This window comes from Propithecus coquereli, unplaced genomic scaffold (genome assembly GCF_000956105.1).
Source record: "Propithecus coquereli isolate 6110/MARCELLA unplaced genomic scaffold, Pcoq_1.0 Scaffold34, whole genome shotgun sequence".
Taxonomy (NCBI): Eukaryota; Metazoa; Chordata; class Mammalia; order Primates; family Indriidae; genus Propithecus; species Propithecus coquereli.
The window spans coordinates 7,688,694-7,710,721 of record NW_012149063.1 but is presented as its reverse complement, the minus strand read 5'-3'; the positions used below and the strand labels follow the sequence as shown (position 1 = coordinate 7,710,721).

Below are 22,028 nucleotides of genomic sequence, written 5' to 3'. Positions count from 1 at the left end.
TAAGTAACTTTAATCATATATCCTCTCATCTTGAATTTAGCTATTAATTTTTGGTGAATCATTGAATGATCACGCCCATTTAAATTCAGCTGAGTTCCAATTCAGATTATCAAAAATTTCAAATTGAGAGAGAAGGACCTGAATTAATTAGGTCTTATTACTGTATACAAAGTCTGTCCAGAAAGTGTATCCAGCCATTGTTAATATAACAAGAATGGTTTGTGCAACACCCATGTGACCTGGCAGCCAATGAGAATGGATTGGAATGTGTGTGCATGAGCAGTGAACAACTTCACTGTACTAGTCAGTGGGGCGCTAGACGCCGTTGAGTGAGCATGTGTACTATGAGGCCGTTGCATTCAAGATGATTGAGCAAGATGAGTAGGGCAACAAATCTACATCAAATTTTGTGTTAAGCTCGAGCATTTGGATGATTCCGGTGGCTTTTGGGGACAATGCAATGAGTGCAGCACAAATAAAAGTGTGGCACAGACACTTCAAAGATGGTCGAGAATCTGTTGGCAGTGATCCATGTTCTGGAAGGCCTGCAATAAGCAGAACACCTGAAAATGTTGAATGTGTATAGGTTAGATTAAGAAACACTGGGAGGAACTGTGTGAGGTCCCAAGGTGTCTGCTTTGAAGGGGACTGAAGCATCATTGTCCTATGTACAGTGTTTCTTGTATCTTCTTCAATAAATGTCTCTATTTTTCATATTACATGGCTGGATACTTTCTGAACAGACCTTGTATAATTTTTTTATTATTTTTTTTGAGATGGGATCTCACTTTGTTGCCCAGGCTAGGTGCCAGCGCGCTTATGTAACTCACTGTAACTTCAACCTCCCAGGCTCAAGCAGTCCTCTCACTTCATCCTCCTTAGTAGCTAGGACTATAGGTGTGTGTCACCATGCCTGGCTAATTTTTTTTTAAAATTTTTTTGTAGAGATGGGGTCTCGCTATGTTGCCCAGGCTGGTCTCAAACTCCTGGCCTCAAGTGATTCTCCCACCTGGGCCTCCAAAAGTGCTGGGATTACAGTCAGTGAGTTAACTGTGCGTGGTCACTGTGTATAATTTATTAATGGTCATTTTAATAGGTGTTCCATGAATCCAAATTTGTTATATTGGTTATAAAATATCCGGTGACTCCTCCCCTGTATGTATTATTTATTCAAAATAAGTCTTAAAGATAGACTAACCATTGGTAGCCAATCAGGAGGCATTTGTCTAAAATCTCCTCTTTATGAAATAGAACTGTACCCTTTGAGGCTATTAGAAGGACTGAAAAAAATTGAAAAGTAAATATCCTTATGTGATTTAATGTTAAAGAAAAAACAGTATACTATCTGAAACTCTGATGAAAACAAAAGGTGAAACTGAATCAATTTTCACATGATGATATTTTCACCCTTTTTTCATACTGGCTTATCTTAATGGTTGCTTACTAAATAGGTAAATGCTTACTGATAACCAGATACTACAGTATTTGCGCTTTGAATCAAAATCAACATTTTCATTTCTCTACTAACTTTTAATGACGTTCTTGACTATCATTCAGTTCTCAAAATTGTGTTTTCAAGGTGACAGTACTTTCCAGAGCATTTCTAAACAAAGGAAAACAACTAATCTTTTGAGAATTACTGATCAAAGTAGAAATGGGAACCGAATTTTCGCCTTATAGTTATAGTTACCAATATGGAGGAATAGGCCTGAAGAATCCTCCTTAAAATCATGTTTTGGCTGCTTTTAAGGAGGATGGCAGTTTACAGGTATCTTTGGGTGATACACATGTATGCCTGCTATCAGGGCCAGACAAATTTGATTTCAGTGTTCTTCCCTTCTCTGTCTCAGAATTAACTCCCTTCACGTCATCTCTTTAACCTATAAAACTGTATTCACAGGAACCTTTTTTTTTTTTTTTTTTTGGACCGGGTTCCCCCTTTTTTCCTAGGCTAGAGTGCTATGGTGTCAGCCTAGCTCACAGCAACCTCAAACTCCTGGGCTCAAGTGATCCTCCTGCTTCAGCATCCCCAGTAGCTAGGACTACAGGCATGTGCCAAGACACCTGGCTAATTTTTCTGTTTTTAGTAGAGACGAGGTCTCACTCTTGCTCAGGCTGGTTTTCAACTCCTGAGCTCAAGCAGTCATCCCACGTTGGCCTCTCAGAGTGCTAGGATTACAGATGTGAGCCACCATGCCCAGCCCCCAGGAATATTTTTGATAAGCTAACTCTTACAATAAAATATGGGTATCTAAAATTACTTTTTTTCCCCTCAGAGACAGGGTCTTATACTGTCACCCAGGCTGGAGTGCAGTGGCATGATCATAGCAAACTGTAACCTCAAACTGGCGGGCTCAAGTGATCTTCCTGCCTCAGCTTTCCCAATAGTTAGGACCCCAGGCACACACCACCACACCTGGCTAGTTGTTTTAATTTTTTGTACAGATAAGGTCTCTGTGTTGCCCAGGCTGGTCTGGAACTCCTAGGCTTAGGTGATCCTCCCGCCTTAGCCTTCCAAAGTGCTGGGATTACAGGCATGGGCCACCGTGCTCAGCCTAAAACTATTTTAATGTATTAATTCTCTTAGGGATTTTTGCAACAAGGAGAAAAAGGCAAAGGGACACATTCTCAGAAGTGCCTTGCTTTTTGATTTTTAAACATTAAAGTGGTATCTTCTCAGTTGCTTTTAAATTATAGCATTATCCAGATGTTATATCTTAGTGATGAACTCAAGGTGCATTCTGGTAATCAAATATTATTATGAAAAATTTTTATATATTAATATCAATCACCTACATATAATAGTAGATTATCTTTATTGAGCATTATGTGCCAATGACTAAGTCTTTTATGTACAGTAAATTATTTAATCCTTACAGTATTCTATGAAGTAGAAACTGTTACTACCCTGTTTTACAAATACAGAAAACTAAGGCACAGAATGCAGTGCTGGTGACAGAACCCCAGTATTCAAACCCCAGGTGATTTGGTTCAAGAGGTCAAATTCTTAACCCCAGTGCTATAGCCCCTTTGCATAGAAATACAGAATAGTGATGTGTGTGTTCTCAGTGTGTGTGTGTGTGTGTGTGTGTGTGTATAGTATATGTATATACATATATATACAGCCTAAATTATGTGTGTGTATGTAGTCTAATATATGTTCCTGTGATATATATGAATAAATATGGTCAGAGGGAGAGTCTGTATAATGATAACTAGTTGAAATCTGAGTCATTCATTATCTGACAGTCCCAGATGCCTGGATAGGTTGATGTTATGTTGACAAAATGTCCAAGTTAACTACAGTACTAACTTAAGTTCAATTATATGTGATTATATATGTAGAAATAGAAAAAAACCTCTTTAGGAGATAAACTTAGACATACATAAACACACTCTCTCTAACAGCCACAATCCTATTTATTTATTTATTTTCATTTTAAATCAAAAAGCCTGAAGTGAGACTAGAAGGAGGTCATGGTATCAGTATCATTTTCACTGATCGATTTTTCAGATGCCTTAAAAATTATTCACTTTTTTGGTAAGTTATTTCAGTATCTGAATTCCTTTTTTGCTGTATTTGTCCTAGTTGAATAAGTGGTGGTAATTTTGGTCAGAAATTTCGTTTTTAGGGGAAAGTTATCTTTGAAGATCGATGTCTGCAATATAAATAGAGGAGAAAAGCAGTGTATCTGTTACTTCTAGCCTGTAAATACTGATTTTAGTATCAAGCTTGACACCTAAGAATGTGCTTTAAAATATATATAGGCTGGGTGCAGTGGCTCACACTTGTAATCCTAGCACTTTCAGAGGCCGTGGTGGGAGGATTGCTTGAAGCCAGGAGTTTGAGACCAACCTGAGCAATATAGCGAGACCCCATCTGCACTAAAAATACAAAACTTAGCTGGGCATAATGGCATACACCAATAGTCCCAGCTGCTTGGGAGTTAGAGGCAGAAGGATCACTTGAGCCCACAAATTTGGAGTTGCAGTGAGCTGTGATCAGGCCACTGTACTTTAACCCAGACAACAGAGGAAAACCCTGTCTGAAAAATAAAATATATATAAACATTATTGGTTTACATCAGCAATGTGGGGAAAATAAATGACCAGATTATGGAGAACAAAGCGAAATGTCCAGCACTGACTTGTTGTAAGGTAAAAAGATACTTGTGTGGACTATGATTTTTCTGTTCATGCTTGCTCCTGGGCTTTCACTAAATTTAGTTTACTGTCTTTGTTTTGTTCATAAGAAAATTTAATAACAAATAAGATTATACCAGTTTTGTCATGAACATAAACAGCAGCCAGTTCATTATTCCTGATATATTTTTAAGTTCTACATAAGGGAAACTGACACCTTTTGTCTCTACCTCTCACAGTATATCAGCTGCAGCAGGAAGCCCCTCATCCTCGAAGGATTACCTGTACTTGCGAGGTGGGTGCCATTAAACTGTTACAACAAAATGCTTCTCAATCTTCTGTTTCCCAGACTTTGACCTTCCTCAGTGGCTTGGTTATTTGTGGCATTAACCATTTACACTAATTGGCATCGTAAAATTGCCACTTGAATGCGTTTTTCTTAACATTCTTTCACTTGTCGTAACTGCCACTTTTTAATGGAGTGTTTAGAACACAGTTTAGAATATTACAGTATGGTTTTTTGGTTAATTCATATGTTGTTTTTCTTTTTGGGTCATATGTTTTTTCATTTTTTTATGTTTTCTTTATTTTTTAAACAAAGTTTGAAGGCATCATTGTAGGATAATTGAATTATTTTTTCCATTGAAAGAAAGATTTAAATCATGATTTTAGAAAATGAACAAAAGACATGTGTAGTTCACCAAAAAAAAGATATGACATGACAATATATGTAAAGATGTTGAAATTCATTGATAATAGGGAAAATGCCAATGAAAATACAGAGACCATTATTACTTTGCAGATTGGCAAATGTTCAAAGGCTTAGAATATACTTAGTTGGCAAGCCTGTGAGGAAACAGACACTCTTATACATTGCTGATGGGAATGTAAAATAGTATAACTCTATGAGAATTTTGTAATATCTAACAAAATTATACTTGCTTCTATCCTTTGACTTACCAGTTCAAATTCTAGGGATTTACCCTGATGAATTATCTATACAATTATGGAATAACTTAGTAATAGAATATTGGAAAAAACCTAAATGTCTATCCATAGGAGACTGATCGAATAGAATATAATACTAAAAAGAATAAGATTTCTATGAGCTGATATGGAAAGATTTCCAGATATAAAATGTATATACAAGTAGTAAGTAGATCCCTTTTTCATAGGAATGGAAAAAATTTTTTAAATAGTTTATTTTTGCAAAAGAGAAACGTAGGAAGGATTAAACCAGAGACCAGTAAGATAATTAGCATAAGGAGTGGGTGAGGAGCACTGTGGAGGGGATAGGGATGGGAGTGAGACTTCTCTGAGAATATGTTTTTATATAGTTGTGATTTTTGAACTATTTAAATTTTTCACATATTGAAACAACAAAATTAAAAAATGATATAAAAGCAAACCCTAAAATTGAATACAAATAGAAACAAATGAACCTGACACATTCATAGTATAATCACCAAAAAATTAACTTAAGTAGCTTTAAAAATATTGACACATAATAATTATACATATTTATAGAGTACAGAGCAGTGATATTTTGATACATGGATACAATGTAATGATCAAATGAGAGTAATTAGCATATCCATTACCGCAAACATTTATCATTTCTTTTTGTTGGGAACATTCAAAATCCTGTCTTCTAGCTTTTTGAAAATACACAATAAATTATTGTTAACTTTAGTAACCGCATAGTGTTATAGAGCACTACGAATTATTTCTTATATCTAGGATAATTTTGTATCTGTTAACCAACCTCTCTCTGTGCTCCCCTCCCCACTACCCTTCCTAACCCTAATTACTACTGTTCTACTCTCTACTTCTATGAGATCAATTTTTTTTAGCTTCCACATATGAATGAGAACATGCAATATTCATCTTTCTGTGCCTGGCTTATTTCACTTAACATAATGTCTTCCAGACTCATCCATGTTCCACAAATGACAGGATTTCATTCTTTTTTAATGGCTGAATGGTATTCTACTGTGTATATATCCTACATTTTCTATATCCATTTATCTGTTGATGGACACTTAGGTTGATTTCGTATCTTGGCTATTGTCATTAATGCTGCAGTAAATATGGGAGTGCAGACATCTCTTCAACATACTGATTTCCTTTTGCTGTATCCCCAGTAGTGGGATTGCTAGATCATATGGTAGTTCTATTTTTAGATACTATTTTCCATAATGGCTGTACTAATTTGCATTCCCACCAACGGTGTATAAGAGTTTCCTTTTCTCTGCATCCTTGCCAGCATTTGTTATTTTTTTGTCTTTTGATAATAACCATTCTAACTAGGGTGAAATGATACTTCATTGTGATTTTGATTTGCGTTTCCCTGATGATTAGTGATGTTGAGCTTTTTTTCATGTACTCTTTGGCCTAAGTAGCTTTTAAACATATTAGTCTGACCGTACAGACTTAGAAGGACATATTCTAGGGACAAAAAAATGCAAAAGTATCCTTAACTGTACTTAAGTAGATGTGTTGTTGGTAGCACTACTTGTATAGTAATCCTGAAATCATTTTGTTTATAGCGTAGGATAGAGCAAATGAGGAATTGTATTGGATTGGGGGGAACCAGGGATCTTAGGAAATACAAATAAAGAATGGGGCAAAATTGGGAAGTATACTTTGGTATTAATTTTGAATTGGAGGTGTTAATGTAAATTCATAGATTTTGAAAAATGGTTTTTTCTATCTCAGTCCATGAGCTTAGCAGCAATAGTGCACCACTAAGAATGAGTGTACCAAGTGCGTAGATTTTGTTTTCCAAACACTATTTCCTACTAAAAGGAGCTAGTGCTTCTTAGAGAAATTCCTGATTTCAAAATGTAGGGCAGAGAGGTCCTGGAACATCTTGTTGTGTCAGAAAGCAAGAAAATGCTCAAGAACTTACAGGAACAAATCAAAAAGACATGGGAGCCCACTTGAAGGGTTCCCACAGGCAAAATTTGGGACAATTTGAACATCAAAAATAATAATAGTAGCAGATTATAACACATTGGGTAAAAGAGAATTAATAAGTGCATAATGATACTTTAAAACAAAAAAAGCACCCCAATACAAAAAGATAAAAGGGAGAAGTGTACAGTTGTTCTTTACAGAAGAGTGGCAGTTAAAATGTAGAAAGAATGGTAAAATTATAAAATCACTAATTTGCACTTATAATTGACTCAGGCAAGGATCATCATTGGATGTTAGAACCATTGCATGAAAGACCGTAAGTGAACAGGATATTTTCATGGTGTCACGGTATCACCCTACCAATTATTTCTTTATTGCAAAGAGAAAAATACACCTTTATAATGGAGAGATCTGGCAATTACACCCTTAACCAAGTGATCAAATTTAGTATTACCTGTAATGGGACTGACATGTGCCTCCTGAAGTGATACAGTAGGACATAAAATATCACCTGTATAGTATTTCTGCTGAAAATATTTATAATCTAATTATAGAATATGAGTCAGACAAACCCAGAATGTGTACATTCTATAAGGCATCTGCCCTAGGTTTATAAATAATGTCATTATCATGATAGACAAAAACAGTAGTGGGACCATACAAAATTAGAGAAGACTAAAGAGAGATGGTGATCATATCCATTGTGTGCACCTTGATTGTGTTCTGAAGTTACAGACACATTTTAAAGCTATAAATTTTGGGTACAATTGGAGAAATTTGAGTATGGACTATATATTATTCATAGATAATATGGAATCACAGTAACTTTCTTGGATAATATATTATTTGAAAGAATTGCTTCTCCACTGATTAAAAAATGTTGAAATGGATTTTGTCATTATGACATCTGGTTTAAAAAACACTGTAGCTTTGAAAGTATATAGTTACTTACAAAGAGAACCAGTTTACAAAATTAGGAATCTCATGAGATTATCTTTGGAATGTCCAGTTGCAATTTAGATATATGTTGATGTCCAGTCTGCGTGGGTGTAAGCATAGAATGAGTATGTAGTACTTGATGATTACATGTTATTGCTACTATGCCATGATGAAGGATGGTTAAATAATTTACATGTAGTGGCAATTTTTAAAATGCTATTTAATAAGATTTTCCATTTTCTTCCATGTTCTGTCCAGATATAACTTTTTCAACTTTCAACTCAAAGTAAGATATATTGGCAGTAGTTCTGTGGAAAATCTTGAAGTATTTATTAGTAAAACAGTTATCTTTATTTAGAAATAGCTATGCCATGCCTTTCTCAAAAGAATTTGAGACCACACAAATGAAGACATAATTAAAGGAGTGAAAAACGTTGAGGGAATAAAAACAACAAAATGCCAGTTGATTGCAGTGCTGCTTGAGAATCAGTGTAATTGTGTGAAGTGTTTCACAGTAATAAAGTATAACTCTTAAGGAAGAGAAAGGCCTATATGATCCAGGTTTTTTCCTGAATTAAAGTCTTTTTAAAAAATTCATTTGGCATAAACATTAGGAAACAACAAATCAGTAAAGCTAATTTTTAAAGGGCTAAGCTGATGTGGTCCAATGTTATAGCCTTTTGGTAATCCACCTTGATGCAAAGACGTAACACAGAATACTGGAGGAGTGGATGACAGTCAGAGTCTATGAAAATAGTTCCTTTTGATTTACTTTTGCTGTGCGATTGACTGAATACTGTCATCCCCTGAGGAAACAGACCATTCGTATTCTGTTCTGTTGGTTAAAGGCAGGCCTGTAAGCATTGGGAGACCAGGAAAGCAAATTGTACAATTGATATATTCTTTCTTAAATTGAGCAATCGATCATTTTCACTCTGGTTAAGTATTCTTTCACAAAAAATTAGTAATCATGTTCTAATGGCAAATTGGTGGCAAGGAGTGCTATTCAGTGTGCAAAAGAATTTACTGTGGTCTGGTTCTCCTTGTACGTTGTGGCTATTCTCACATGTTCAAAACTTATACTCTGTAGTTACTTATTTTTGACTGTTTAATAAAGGTTAAATATGTGTGCATAAAGTAAATAGGTATCTTTATTTTGGAAATTAGTGGTGATAACTTGTTTCTATATTTTACCAATTTTTATGTTACTCAAGTCTTCCTGTTTTCCCCAGGTGATAATTAAAGGGCAATTACTAAATAGGGATAAATGGTCTTCTTTTATGGGAATGATGTTCATACTCAATATTATTATAATGATTAGGTTTATAAATAGAGACATTGAATTTATTTATAAGCCATCCATGCTAATGGTTTGCTTATTCTATTAAGTTAAATTTCTATCTAACAATTAAATAGCTTGGATATTCATTTGAAATGAAAGTAAAGGATTAAGTAGAGTGGGACGGAGCTAACCTAAAAATAGTTGGAGGAAGAGTTCAGTGTTAGTCTTGATTAAATGGTAAGTGTTTGGTTTGGAAGAACTGAAACTTACTGAAATGGTGAACACTAAGGATAGAGAGTAACTGAAGTACCAGGCAATATTCAACCTCAAATATTTAACTGAGGAATTGGATTGGGGCTGCTGTATGTTTTTTCTTCGCTGAAATGTGAAGAGAAAAGGAGAAAAATTAATACAATCGATAAGTTAATAGTTCTTGTAAGTAGTAGTTATTAGCACCTATTGGTGCTAATTATAATTTTAAAAATGGATCCAGTGACTTTGTCTTTCCCTACTACAGAAATTTCCCTTCTAGTCATAGGACAGGGAGAACTGACCCTATTTGTTTGCATGTGCACATTTCCATTCCTTTTTCTTCTAATCATGGCATCGTATCACAGATTGTAAATTCAGGGACTGAGGAATTATGCCAGGCCCAAAGGGAACATATATTTAGTGACTAGCCATGCAAGTGACCTTTCTCTTGTGATCTACCCTTAATTCTGGTGATGAACTCCGTGTCTTGCTCTTAGCTGAGTTTCTGTTGGCATCCTTGAGACCAAGATGTATAACACCTTATTTTAAAACCTGAATTATCAACTATTAAAACAATCATAAATTATTAGGGGTTGAACTCTGACACAAAATATCTAACAGTAAGAAATAATTTCACAGAAAATCAAATTGTAACTAATACTTTTTTCTAATTCCAGAAAGTCAGGCCAATTGCTTCCCCGCCCCCCGCTCCCCGGGATAAAATCTGTATGTAATGACTACAATTAAAAAAAAAAAATCAAGAAATACAATATATTCATATTATTTAGAGATATAGTGACACATTCCAAAAGAACCAGTTGCTTTTATGAATGCTAAAACATAAAAGATTTTTTATTAAAGGCTATTGCTAAGACAAATTTTGAAATTCAGATATGAATAATCCTTTTTATAGGGATAAGATGTCCAGGTCACAACTAATTATTTTAGGCATGCTTTAGAAACTAAGCTAATACTTAAAAGCTTGAAAATGATTCTTAATAATACTGTTACTTGATATAGTTATATCTTCTGGGAGAGTTAATTCTGAAGTTAGCACATAAAGTGAAAGTCTTATATAGTCAGAATTTTTCTTGGTAATCCATGCTTTACCCATAAAGTAATGCTACATATTTTTGTGCATACAACTGTCATTATAGACATGTATATATAAATATATGATTTTATAATACATATATTACAATGTATATAAATACATTATAAAATACAATTATAATACAAATATAATAAAATCTCTCCATCTAATTTAGATAGAGGTATCAAATGAGTTCCATATTTTTTGTTGACTGACGCTAATATGATATAAATCAAACAAATTTGGTACTTTACCATCCTTAAACATGGAACCTCAAATAGACATTTTTTTTTTTTTTTGCCCTGCCGTCCAAACAGTGGGCATATAGTGATGAGTTTTAAATGCATAAAACCAAATCCCTAGTCTCTGTGACACATTTTTAAAGTTAGTGTTGCAGGGAACTGCATAATGTTTTTGAGTATAGGTTCTTGTTGTTGTAATAATGGAGTTGTCTTTTTCTAAGCTAAATGGGTAAGGTAGACTGAGGCCAGAAAAAATGCACCAAAACACAAGTTAGTGCTGTTAGTGTAATGAGAAATGTAGAGAAAATTACACATTTTACACTGTATTCTAATTCTCATCTCAATACTAGATGTATATTGATGTATATTGAGTGTGTATTTTGGTATCACATGTTTTAAAAATGTTTTTTTTCAGGCCTAGTTATAGAAGTAGGAAGTTGACGGTAATCATTTCTTTATTCACCTGCTCCCCCATGTAGATTATACTCAGCAACTAGGTCTGCTGAGTGGTGTGTGATATGCATAGTTAAATGCTCGTAGATTGAGATGAGTGCGTGAATGAATGACATATCTTTGGGTAATTTATTTTTCAACACAATGCTCTTATAATATGGCTTACAAAACTGTGTGCATTAATACTTATTTTTCTTAGAGATGCTCTGATTCCTTCTGTGACATGTATATATTTATGCATTCAGCCAGCATTCTCTGAGGGGCGTGCTCGGGATTCAAGTCAAATAAAGCAAAATCCCTCTCTTGAAGGAGCCTATAGTCTAGGTGGGAAGTGGAGCAGTAGATCAACCATTAGAGCAGAGTTGGTAGTAATTACCTTGATACATACATACGCAATTCCTGTGGCCAAGGGCAGAGTCCTTGTGGGAGAGTGGTAAAAGATGACACCGGAGTGCTAAGTAGGAATCAGTAACAGAAAGGTTCTGTGTCCTAAGCTTAGAGTTTGGACTTTATCCTGATAGCTATACAAGGGGAAGTATTTTAAGCAGGAGAAAGACATCATCAGTTAGGCTTAGAAAGAGCATCTGGCCGCAGTGTGGAAGATGGACCAGGGAGAAGGATGGACATTTTGGAGACAACAACCGCAACAACAACAACTGGTTTAGAAGGCAATTGTAATAATCCTAATGATAAGTGAAAAGGGCCTAAAAGACCCTCATACACACACACACACACACACACACACACACACACACACACGTTTTCTTTATCCACTCCCTCATTAGTTGATGGCACTTAGTTTGATTCTATAGCTTTACATTTGGCAATTGTGCTGTGATAAACATTCAGGTGTAGGTGTCTTTTTGATACAATGACTTCTTTTCCTTGGGGTACGTACCCAGCAGTGGGATTGCTGGATCAAATGGTAGGTCTTTTTAGTTCTTTCACAGATCTCCAGACTGTTTTTCATAGAGGTTGTACTGATTTACAATCCCACCAACATATTTCTCCCATCTTAAAAAATTCTCTTGACTCTGCATTCTCTATCCATCCTGCCCGATTTCTTTGCTTCTCTTTATAGAAAACATTCGGAAGTGTTGTCTGTGCTTGCTATCTCCAACCAGACTTTTACCCACTACCACTCCAAAGGAACTACTTTGGCAAGGTCACCAGTGACTTCCACGTACAAATCTAGTAGTTGGTTTTCTCTTGCTCATCCCGGCAGCAGCATCTGACACAGGTGATGACTCCTCTTTCATGGTACACTTTTGTCACTTTGTTTCCAGGATACCACATTCTTGGGTTTTCCTCCTGCCTTCACAGTCTCCTCCTGTGGTTCCTCTTCAACCTGCTCTCTTGATTTTGGGTTCCTCCAGGGCACAGTCCTTAATCCCCATTTCTTCTCTACCTACATTTACTCCCTTATGATTTTACCAGTTTCAGGTTTTAACATAACTTATATTTCCAGTCCATCCTCTCTCTCAAGTTCCAGACTATATATAATATCGCCTACTCTACATCTTCCGTCAGATGTCTAATAGAGATCTCAAATGTAAATAGCACGCAGAAATGACCTTCACCTTCCTCCCCAAACCTGCTGTTACTACAGCCTTCCAGATCGCAGTTGATGCTATTTCCTTACTTCCACTTGCCTAGATCAAAAATTATACATTATTTTTCTTTTTTCCAAAGGCAAATTATCTATCAAGAAATCATATTGCATCTATCTTCAGAATATGTCCAGAATCCTACCATCTCTTACTGTCACCGTTCAGGGCTGGAATGTGGAAACCGTGAGATACCCACAAAAATCCATTGTTCCTTTCTTTGGAAACTTGGCTAGACTAAATTTTCCCAGCTTCTTTTAGGTACTTATGTCTGTGTGACAATTTTTGTAGTGGAACAGAAGTTAACTTTAATAGTAGACCCATTAAAACTTTCTACCAACTTAAATTCCTCCATATTATTTCCCCTTCTGCTTAGATTCAAATAAAAACAAGATCTCCACAAGGAGGTGGTAGAGCTATAAGATGGAAGGTGTCTGGGTGTAGGACAGTTATCTTGCCAACCTGAATACCTATGCAAGACTGTTATTTAAACAAGAAATACACTTTTATTGTGTTTAATTATTATATGTTTAAGTCAATTTGTCATAGTAAATCATTCTACCCTGCCGTGCAGCAATCTCTTGGTGGGTGTGCTCCTTTCTCAAGCCCTCTAGCTGACTCCTCTTCCTGGAAAGTTCCTCTTTCTTATATACACATGGCTCATTCGTTCATATCCTTCAAACCTTCCCTCCTCCGTGAGGCCCATCGTGACCACCTTATTTAAAATTATACAGAACGGGGCACAGTGGCTCATACCTGTAATCCCAGTACTTTGGGAGGCTGAGACGGGAGCATTACTTGAGCCCAGGAGTTCAAGACCAGGTTGGACAACATAATGAGATCCTGTTTCTACAAAAAATAGTTTTAAAAAATTAGCTGGGTATGGTGGTGTATACCTGTAGTCCCAGCTACTCAGGAGGCAGGAGGATCACTTGAGCCCAGGAATTTGAGGCTGCAGTGAACTATGATCACACCACTGCACTTCAGCTTGGGTGACAGAGTGTGAGACCTTGTCTCTAAAAATGAATAAATACATAAAAAAACAAACTTACTTTATCTTCCCCTCCCCAACATTCCCAGTGCTTTCCTGTTCTACTTTGTCTTCATAAACACTTTTCATTTTGTAACATACTATATAGTTTACTTATTTATTATATTTATTTATTGCTGTTTTCTCCTCCTAGAATGTAAGTTCCATGAGGGTAGGGAGCTTGGTCTGTTTTGTTTACCAGTATTTCTAGGTACCTTGAACAGTGCTTGATACATAGTAGGTGCTTAATACAGACTTGTTAAGTGAATGAATGGGAGGTACAAAGTGCTTGCTTTATAATTACTCTGTTTTAGAGGACACATTCAGCTAGGTGGGAGCATTAGAGTTTGCTACAGGAGTGGGAGGAAAGCACTCTAATTGAAATTGTGCTTTTACTGCTGATTGCTGCTATGTGCTGACACAACCTATAGCTCAACTTTTGGTTCCATAAAAGTAAAGATTACCATGCTTGTATATCTTACATGTAGTGACGATCTGTTATTTAGGACTTACAATATGTTTTGTAGATGGAAAGCATTGTTTTATGAATGTTGAGTGGTGGTTTTGAATTATTAAAGCCAACTCTATTTTAAAATCATCCTATCACTCAAAAGCCTATTTTCACCATATTTGATTTTTGAAATGGCCTTTTACTGCCATCTTCTGCACCTATTTAAAATTCAGTTGTAGCAAATTCCTGTAGTTGTACATTGTCTCAACATCCATTTAGAATACAGGTTGGACTTTGTTATACTATAAACAGAGCTTAGTCACCCTGGACAGTTTCCAGTTCTCTGCCTTGTGCAGCCGCCTCTTGATGACCACCTCCGTATGGGTCAGCTAGGTACAACCTACTCGACTCACCCCTGAGCCCCATGCCCTGCATGGACTGCCCAGATACAGTGAACACCTCTCAGTTCACAGCATGGCTCCGTGGTGCTCATGCCTGCTTGCTATAAACCCGCCAGTTAGAACTCCCCAGGGGAAACCTGCTAGAGTAACTCCCTGGGACCCTAATGAAGGCTTTGGCCAATAGGTCTCTCCCTCTTTCTCCCTTGACCCCTACTTGCTGGTTGAGTGTGCTTGTCTCAGGAGGTTTCCCCCCTCCCGTTGGCACTTTGAGGTGTGCTGTCCTCTTCTCTTTGGGTTCTGAAAGTAATCACCTGTTTTGTTATGCTGCCTTCCCCGTGTCTCAACTGACTGACATGTCCAAGCCTAACTCTTCTCCTGGTCAGGGCTCTCCGAGAGAGTGACTGTCTTGGTAAGCGAATGAACTGAACACAGATCAGACAAGAGCTACAAGGGTGTCTGCAGTATAAACAAGCTTCCTGTGAGAGGGACACCTGGTCATGTATTAGACACTTAGGTATTAGGTTGTCCACCAGAATAAAAAAGTATCCTGTGAAAGACATACTATAAACATCCACAACCACCTCCCCTGGAGTCCCATCAGGACAGGGCTAGAATTTATGGCCACTCTTCATAGAGAGACCTCAAGACCAAATTAGAGGAAAAAAATCATCAGTAATGTACAAACAATTGGGTAGTAAGGTAGGCGTTAGGGTCAAAATCTGCAATACCTTGATGTAGAGACACATTTGTGAAACTGGAGATCACAACTACAATTCCAAAAAGAACCCCTTTAACAGTTAACTATTAAATAAACAGATTGATAGTTTTTTCCCCTTAACTACTACTTCCTAGAGGTTCCTTGAGTCTGAATTGGGAAAATGGTGAATACAAAGAAGTTTGTTTTACAGAATTTACGTATTATCCTTTTTCTATGCGATCTACTGATTAAAAATCAAAACAAAAACTAGAGAACTAATCTCAAGAAGCTGATTAACTGGTTTTCAGCATATTATTAGATAGTATTTATACAGTGTTAAAAAAATTGTAAATATTCTTTATTGAATTAGTAAAATTTGACAGTAGGTAGAGAGCTAACTTATTTGGCATGCTGCACGGTAATGATTTTCTGGGGAATGTCTAAAACAATGGAAAGCAAGCTACAGTCCTAGTACTTACAGCTAACTAGAATGCTGTAGAATTGAGTAGGAAAGTTTATCTTACTATTAATTGAGGATTAAAAGTTAAACAATCTGTATAAGTTGCGTAACATTTCTGATTCTCATTTTCCTCATCTTTCCCCTACAAGTCACCCCCAGCTCTATGTGGGTCTTTGATAAGTGTTTCTCCATTTATTGGCGCTCGGTTTTTTCTTGAAGTTTTTGTAAGTTTAATCTTTATTGGCTTGGTGAAGCGTAGCTGTTATCCATGTTGATATTTCCTATGGTGTAAACTGTAATGGGAAAAACAAATAATTTAGAAAATGCAGTGAAAATGTATGCTTCAGTGGAAGACGGTGCACGGTCTGCATGTGGCTCACCTTCCTAGTTGTCTGCTTCTAGTCTTTCGTTGTCTTTGACCTGTTTTATAGCCCTATAACTGGTAGATAACTGGTAATAACACATCTATAGACGTGCAGATTTTGTCCTGTCCTGTAGAGGTTCAGTTATATCCCTTGCCCATGCACATCATCTGTGGAAAAACTAGTTTTGCCTCTATTTGTACTTTCATTTCAAAATTCCTGATTTATGGCTGGGCGCGGTGGCTCACGCCGGGTGGATTGCTCAAGGTCAGGAGTTTGAGACCAGCCTGAGCAAGAGCGAGACCCCGTCTCTACTAAAAAATAGAAAGAAATGATCAGGACAACTGAAAAAAAAAATATATATATATATATAAAAATTAGCCAGGTATGATGGTGCGTGGCTGTAGTCCCAGCTACTCGGGAGGCTGAGGCAGGAGGATCGCTTGAGCCCAGGAGTCTGAGGTTGCTGTGAGCTAGGCTGACACCATGGCATTCTAGCCTGGGCAACAGAGCAAGACTCTGTCTCAAAAAAAAAAAAAAAATTCCTGATTTATAAATGTAATCTGTTCTTCAGATTATTTTTTTAACTGCTTATAACATCTGCCTGATCCCCTCATTGATTAATGATTAGAATAAAATCTTTAACATGTATTTATATTTTTATCTGTATAAGAGTCATGATCTTATTTATTTTTTGGTAAATTGTCTTTTAATAACAGTCAGAGCTCATACTTTGATTTTTTTCACTTAAACATAAATTTATTTACCATAATATGCTGATAAATAACTTATGAGAGTCGTGTAAGATTTGCCATTCAGTTTCTAACTTTGATTTAAAATATGCTAGTAGTTTATATATAAAATTAATGTGACTGTTTTCCTAAGTCATGAGGCAGTGGGAGCAGTTTCTGCGTCTCCCTTCTCCCTTCTCCTTCCTCCTTCCTTCTTCCTTACTTTAGTGTGTGGGATATTAAAGTAGATCTAAAGCTCGAGTTGAATGAACTCACTAGCCTTTAATTCAGAATCTACCACTGTAGGAAGCAGATATCAAATATGTATTTTTCTTCTTTTCCTCCCTCCACTTCTCCAGACAACTGAGCCATTTTGAAAAGTATTTATTTTTTGTGTATAGTCTTTATAAACATATTCTCTAGACTGTTACATGAAAAAATAGTGATATTTGGCCAAGGTAATCATATTATTTCTTATAATTTCATGTACGTAACATGCCAACTTTTAAGCGTCATATTGACTACCAGACTAGGTTTAAAGTGCTAACTTGTCTGTCTATATGTATCGTTTTTCACAGCGTGAACGAATAAAGTAGATAATGATTTCCTGTGGCTTCTGACCAGGTCACTACCACTGTAGGCAAGAGCAACATTAGACATTTTGGAAATTTTATAAATGTTCTGGTGGCATTACTCCCAGAAGTACTTGCTCTTTAAATGTAGAATAGTCTTTTTTCGGTTGGTGGGTTGGTTGGGGTTTTTTTTGTTTTTTGTTTTTTTTGGGTAACTATTTTGACCTATAGCCTTGGAACAGAGTTTCTTTATTGAAAGAAATTAGAAGACTGAACCTATGGAATTGCAGGAGAAGAGAAAAAGGAATTCACATTTATAATACTTTTATTGTTTATTTCTGCTGTTTTCAAATTTCCTGTGGAGAACAAAATACTTGTATTAAACAAGCTCCTCTTCTTTTCTGATATAAGAAATCAGACTTTAAAATGAAAGAATATGGTTTGATGAATTTGATTAAAATACTTTGTGTGAAGAAAATAGTTCATTGTTTATAAAACTGTGCAGTAAATGTTAATTTAATGAATTTCATTTATATTTTAAATATTAGGTTGGTGCAAAAGTAATTGCGGTTTAGGACCACGAATTTTAAATCATTATAACTAGGCTCAGACACATCTTTATTAATCAAAATAGGAACCATTACAATCAACACAGTTTTGCCAATGAGAAATAAGTTGGTTTATTCCTGTAGTATAAAAATCCATGCTTCGGGATTCCACGAACTCTTGGAAAGCATTTTCTTCAGCCTGCTGGTTGTGGAAGCATTTTCCCTGCAAAAAGTTGTCGAGATGCTTGAAGTGGTAGGCAGTTGGCGAGAGGTCAGATGAATATGGCAGATGAGGCAAAACTTTGTAGCCCCATTTGTTCAACTTTTGAATGGTTGGTTGTGCGACCTGCGGTCGGGTGTTGTCATGGAGAAGAACTGGGCCCTTTCTGTTGACCAACACTGGCTGCAGGCGTTGCAGTTTTCGGTGCTTCTCATTGATTTGCTGAGCATACTTCTCAGATGTGCTGGTTTTGCTGGGATTAGAAAGCTGTGGTGGATCAGACTGGCAGCAGACTACCAAACAGTGACCGTGACCTTTTTTGGTGCAAGTTTGGCTTTGAGAAGTGCTTTGGAGCTTCTTGGTCCAACCACTGAGCTGGTTGCTGCCAGTTGTATAAAATCCACTTTGCTTTGCACATCACAGTGCGATTGAGAAATGGGTTCTTGTTGTTGTTGCATGTAAGAAGAGAAGACAACACTTCACAATGACAATTTTTTTGATTTTCAGTCAGCTCATGAGGCACCCACTTATCAAGATTTTTCACCTTTCCAATTTGCTTCAAATGCCGAATGATCGTACAATGGTGGAAGTTGAGGTCTTCAGCAACTTCTCATGTAGTTGTAAGAAGATCAGTTTCAATGATTGCTCTCAGTTGGTCGTTGTCAACTTACAATGGCTGGCCATTGTCCTCCTCATCTTCAAGGATCTCATCTCCTTTGCAAAACTTCTTGAACCACCACTGCACTGTATGTTCATTAGCAGTTCCTGGGCCAAATGCATTGTTGATGTTGCAGGTTGTCTCCGCTGCTTTACTATCCATTTTGAACTCAAATAAGAAAATCGCTCGAATTTGCTTTTTGTCTAGCGTCATTTCCATAGTCTAAAATAAATATGAAATAAACAGCGAGTAGTAAGTCACTAGCAAAAAAAAAAAAAAAATAAAGTGAGAAATGTGCATTAAAATGATGTATAACGCAACCACATTTATTTACGAATGTATTCCAATATCGAATGGCAAATTTCAGGCATGCTAAAACTGCAATTACTTTTGCACCAACCTAATAAAAATGACTTATCTGCTATTCAGTTATTTATTGAATTCCTATGTTATACCATGCACTTTATGTCATATTTAATAATGGATTAACTTAAAGTTTTCTTTTTGTAGTGGAATGGCATAAAGATTTATGCAATCCATGTTGTAAAACATTTTATAAGCGCTTTTATTTTTAGTTAGACATCTTTTTTGTTCTCCTCATTTCCCGTTTTTCCTACCCATGATATGGTATCATGAAAAAATGTTACCTACTAAATACAGAAAATTGGAGAAAGCAAAGCATATAATTCAACACAAGTACTCATTTTAAGACATGTGTTACTTAGTCACATTGACTTCAACCAGTTTTAGTCTGTAAAAAGGCCCTTGACTATTATTCTGAATTTATAAAACTTAGAAACAAGCATTTAAATGTCTGTGTAAGCATACATTATCTTTACTATTGCATGTAACATTTAAAATCCTAGTTTAAGGTATTTACAGGTAAACTAATTTGGGATCATTAGTGATCATTTTTATATTACTGAGTAGCTCTTTAATTTGATTATCTGAATAATGTTTTATTGTCTGTGAGTTTGAAGACTATTCCAAATCACTGCTTAAGTAATAATATCTTAGAAGAAAACATCTAAATGCTATTTTGGTGGAAGAAAAACTTCTCTGCCTTCTTAGATTTAATAGCTGAAGTCTTGGAATTAAACTGACCAAAGGCAGATTAACAGGAGATAAGGTTTATTTCATATGCGCATGGGGAGGAGGGAGGGAAGTCACATAATAGAAGTAAAAACCCCAAGGAGGCAGTCAGACTTAAGCCTTATATACCATTTTAATGAAGGATAATAAAGTTGAAGAAGAGACTAGACAAAGGAAAGGAAAGGAAAGGAAAAGAAATAGCAGTTTTGGGCTGGGGGAGGGTGGTGAGTTGTAGGAAGGAAATGTAAATGAGGATTTTTTTAGTAAGGCTTGTTTATACAGACTCAAGTCATCTCTGATGATGAGAACTGTCTGTAAAGTTGGGGTCTCCTCTTCCTGATGTGGGAGAGGAATATACTTTTACATATGGAAATTTCCTTTTCAAATGTAAATTTCCTTTCTTAAAGGAAATTATGCTCTACTTTTAGGCAGAAAAGGGGAAGACACAGAACTTCTGTGTTTGATGTTTTTTAATTGCCTAAAGTTCAAAATAATCCTTTTGCAAATGTGGCATGTTTTGGGATAGCATATTCTGACCTCCTTCACTATCTAGTCAAGAGAGAAAAAGAATTAAAGTTTAAACTTGTCATGTTTGACATATCAATTATAAAAATACAGGAAAGATGAAATTAGTGTGTGAATTTTATTTTGGATATATTGCTTATATATAACAGTACTGTATTAATCATAAGTTTACCTAATTTGTTTTAATTCAGAATTATTTGGGGTAAAGCAAAATAATTATTTAGCAATATGAGATGCAAATAAATTGCTCTGTGAAGATGATTACAATTAATGGAAGCAATTAAGGACTTAATGCAGACTATTGAATAATCAGTATTCGCCTTGAATTAGAAAATGTACATCTTCTTTGTGCGTGTCCAGGATTTTCGTCAGCGAGTAGAGCGTATTCAAAAGCTCTGCTTTCCTTTTACCTCACTGCCATAGGCCTAGTGAAGTGCTTTACCTTCAAACATCTGCACGGATCTCATGATTTGAAGGAAAGGCTGTGGTCTCTTTTTCTCAAAATGTTGGAGGACCCCATTCTAATGTGTCTGAAGTACCAATATTAAATTACACAAAAATTAATCTTGATTTCCATTTTTAAAAGGTGATTTTAACTATTTAATGTGTGAATACATTCCTCTTTAAAAGATATGATATTACAGTTAAGATTTAAGTTAGTTTTATGCCTTCGTCATGTCACTTCTCCCCTCATTTTCTTAGAGGTAACTATTGAATTTCATATGTATGCTTCCAGATCTTTCTCTATGTTATAAATATATATTATAGTATGTATATGTGTTTTTTCCTAAATGGCGTCATACCATACCATTATTCCATAATTTGTTTGTATTAGTTTGTCTGAATGATTTCTCCATGTTAGTCCCTATCATCATTCCTTCAAACCATGAATATTGTTTATACTATAAAGCACTTTAGTTATTTCCCTATCGGTGTATATTTATTTCCACTTTAGACACTACCAAACAGTGCTTAAGTGAACATTCTTATACATGTTTTCATGTATACATGTGCAAGTGTTCCTCTAGAGTAAATACTGAGCATTTGTACATTTTTAATTTGAACCAACACTAAGTGATTCTTCTCAATAACATTTTATCATATAATACTGTAGAAATTTAAATTAATTCTTTAAGACCTAAACATTGAATTTTCATCTCAAAACCAGAGGTTTGTTCTCAAACAGATGCATGACTCCTTCTCTGTACTGTAAGCCCTGGTCCTAAAAACAGAATAGCCATCATCTGTAGCTGTAGGGGCCAACTGGTATATTTTTACTACAGTGAGTTTTATGAGCAGAGAAATTATGGAGTGAGATAAAATCAGGTGTAATTTACCTGGAGAAGATAAT

General features: G+C 35.8%; 1 protein-coding gene across 3 annotated transcripts in view; it reads left to right on the top strand.

Moving 5' to 3' along the window:
- CHN1 (chimerin 1) overlaps positions 1-22,028 on the top strand; it is a 250,415-nt gene that overhangs the window by 54,109 nt on the left and 174,278 nt on the right. For all 3 annotated transcript variants that reach the window (XM_012650749.1, XM_012650747.1, XM_012650746.1), the window contains one exon: positions 4,383-4,442. Coding sequence is in view for 2 of the 3 variants with exons in the window: in XM_012650747.1 (XP_012506201.1) it covers positions 4,383-4,442 (60 nt within the window). In the remaining variant the exon portion in view is untranslated. The remainder of the gene's footprint in view (positions 1-4,382; positions 4,443-22,028) is intronic.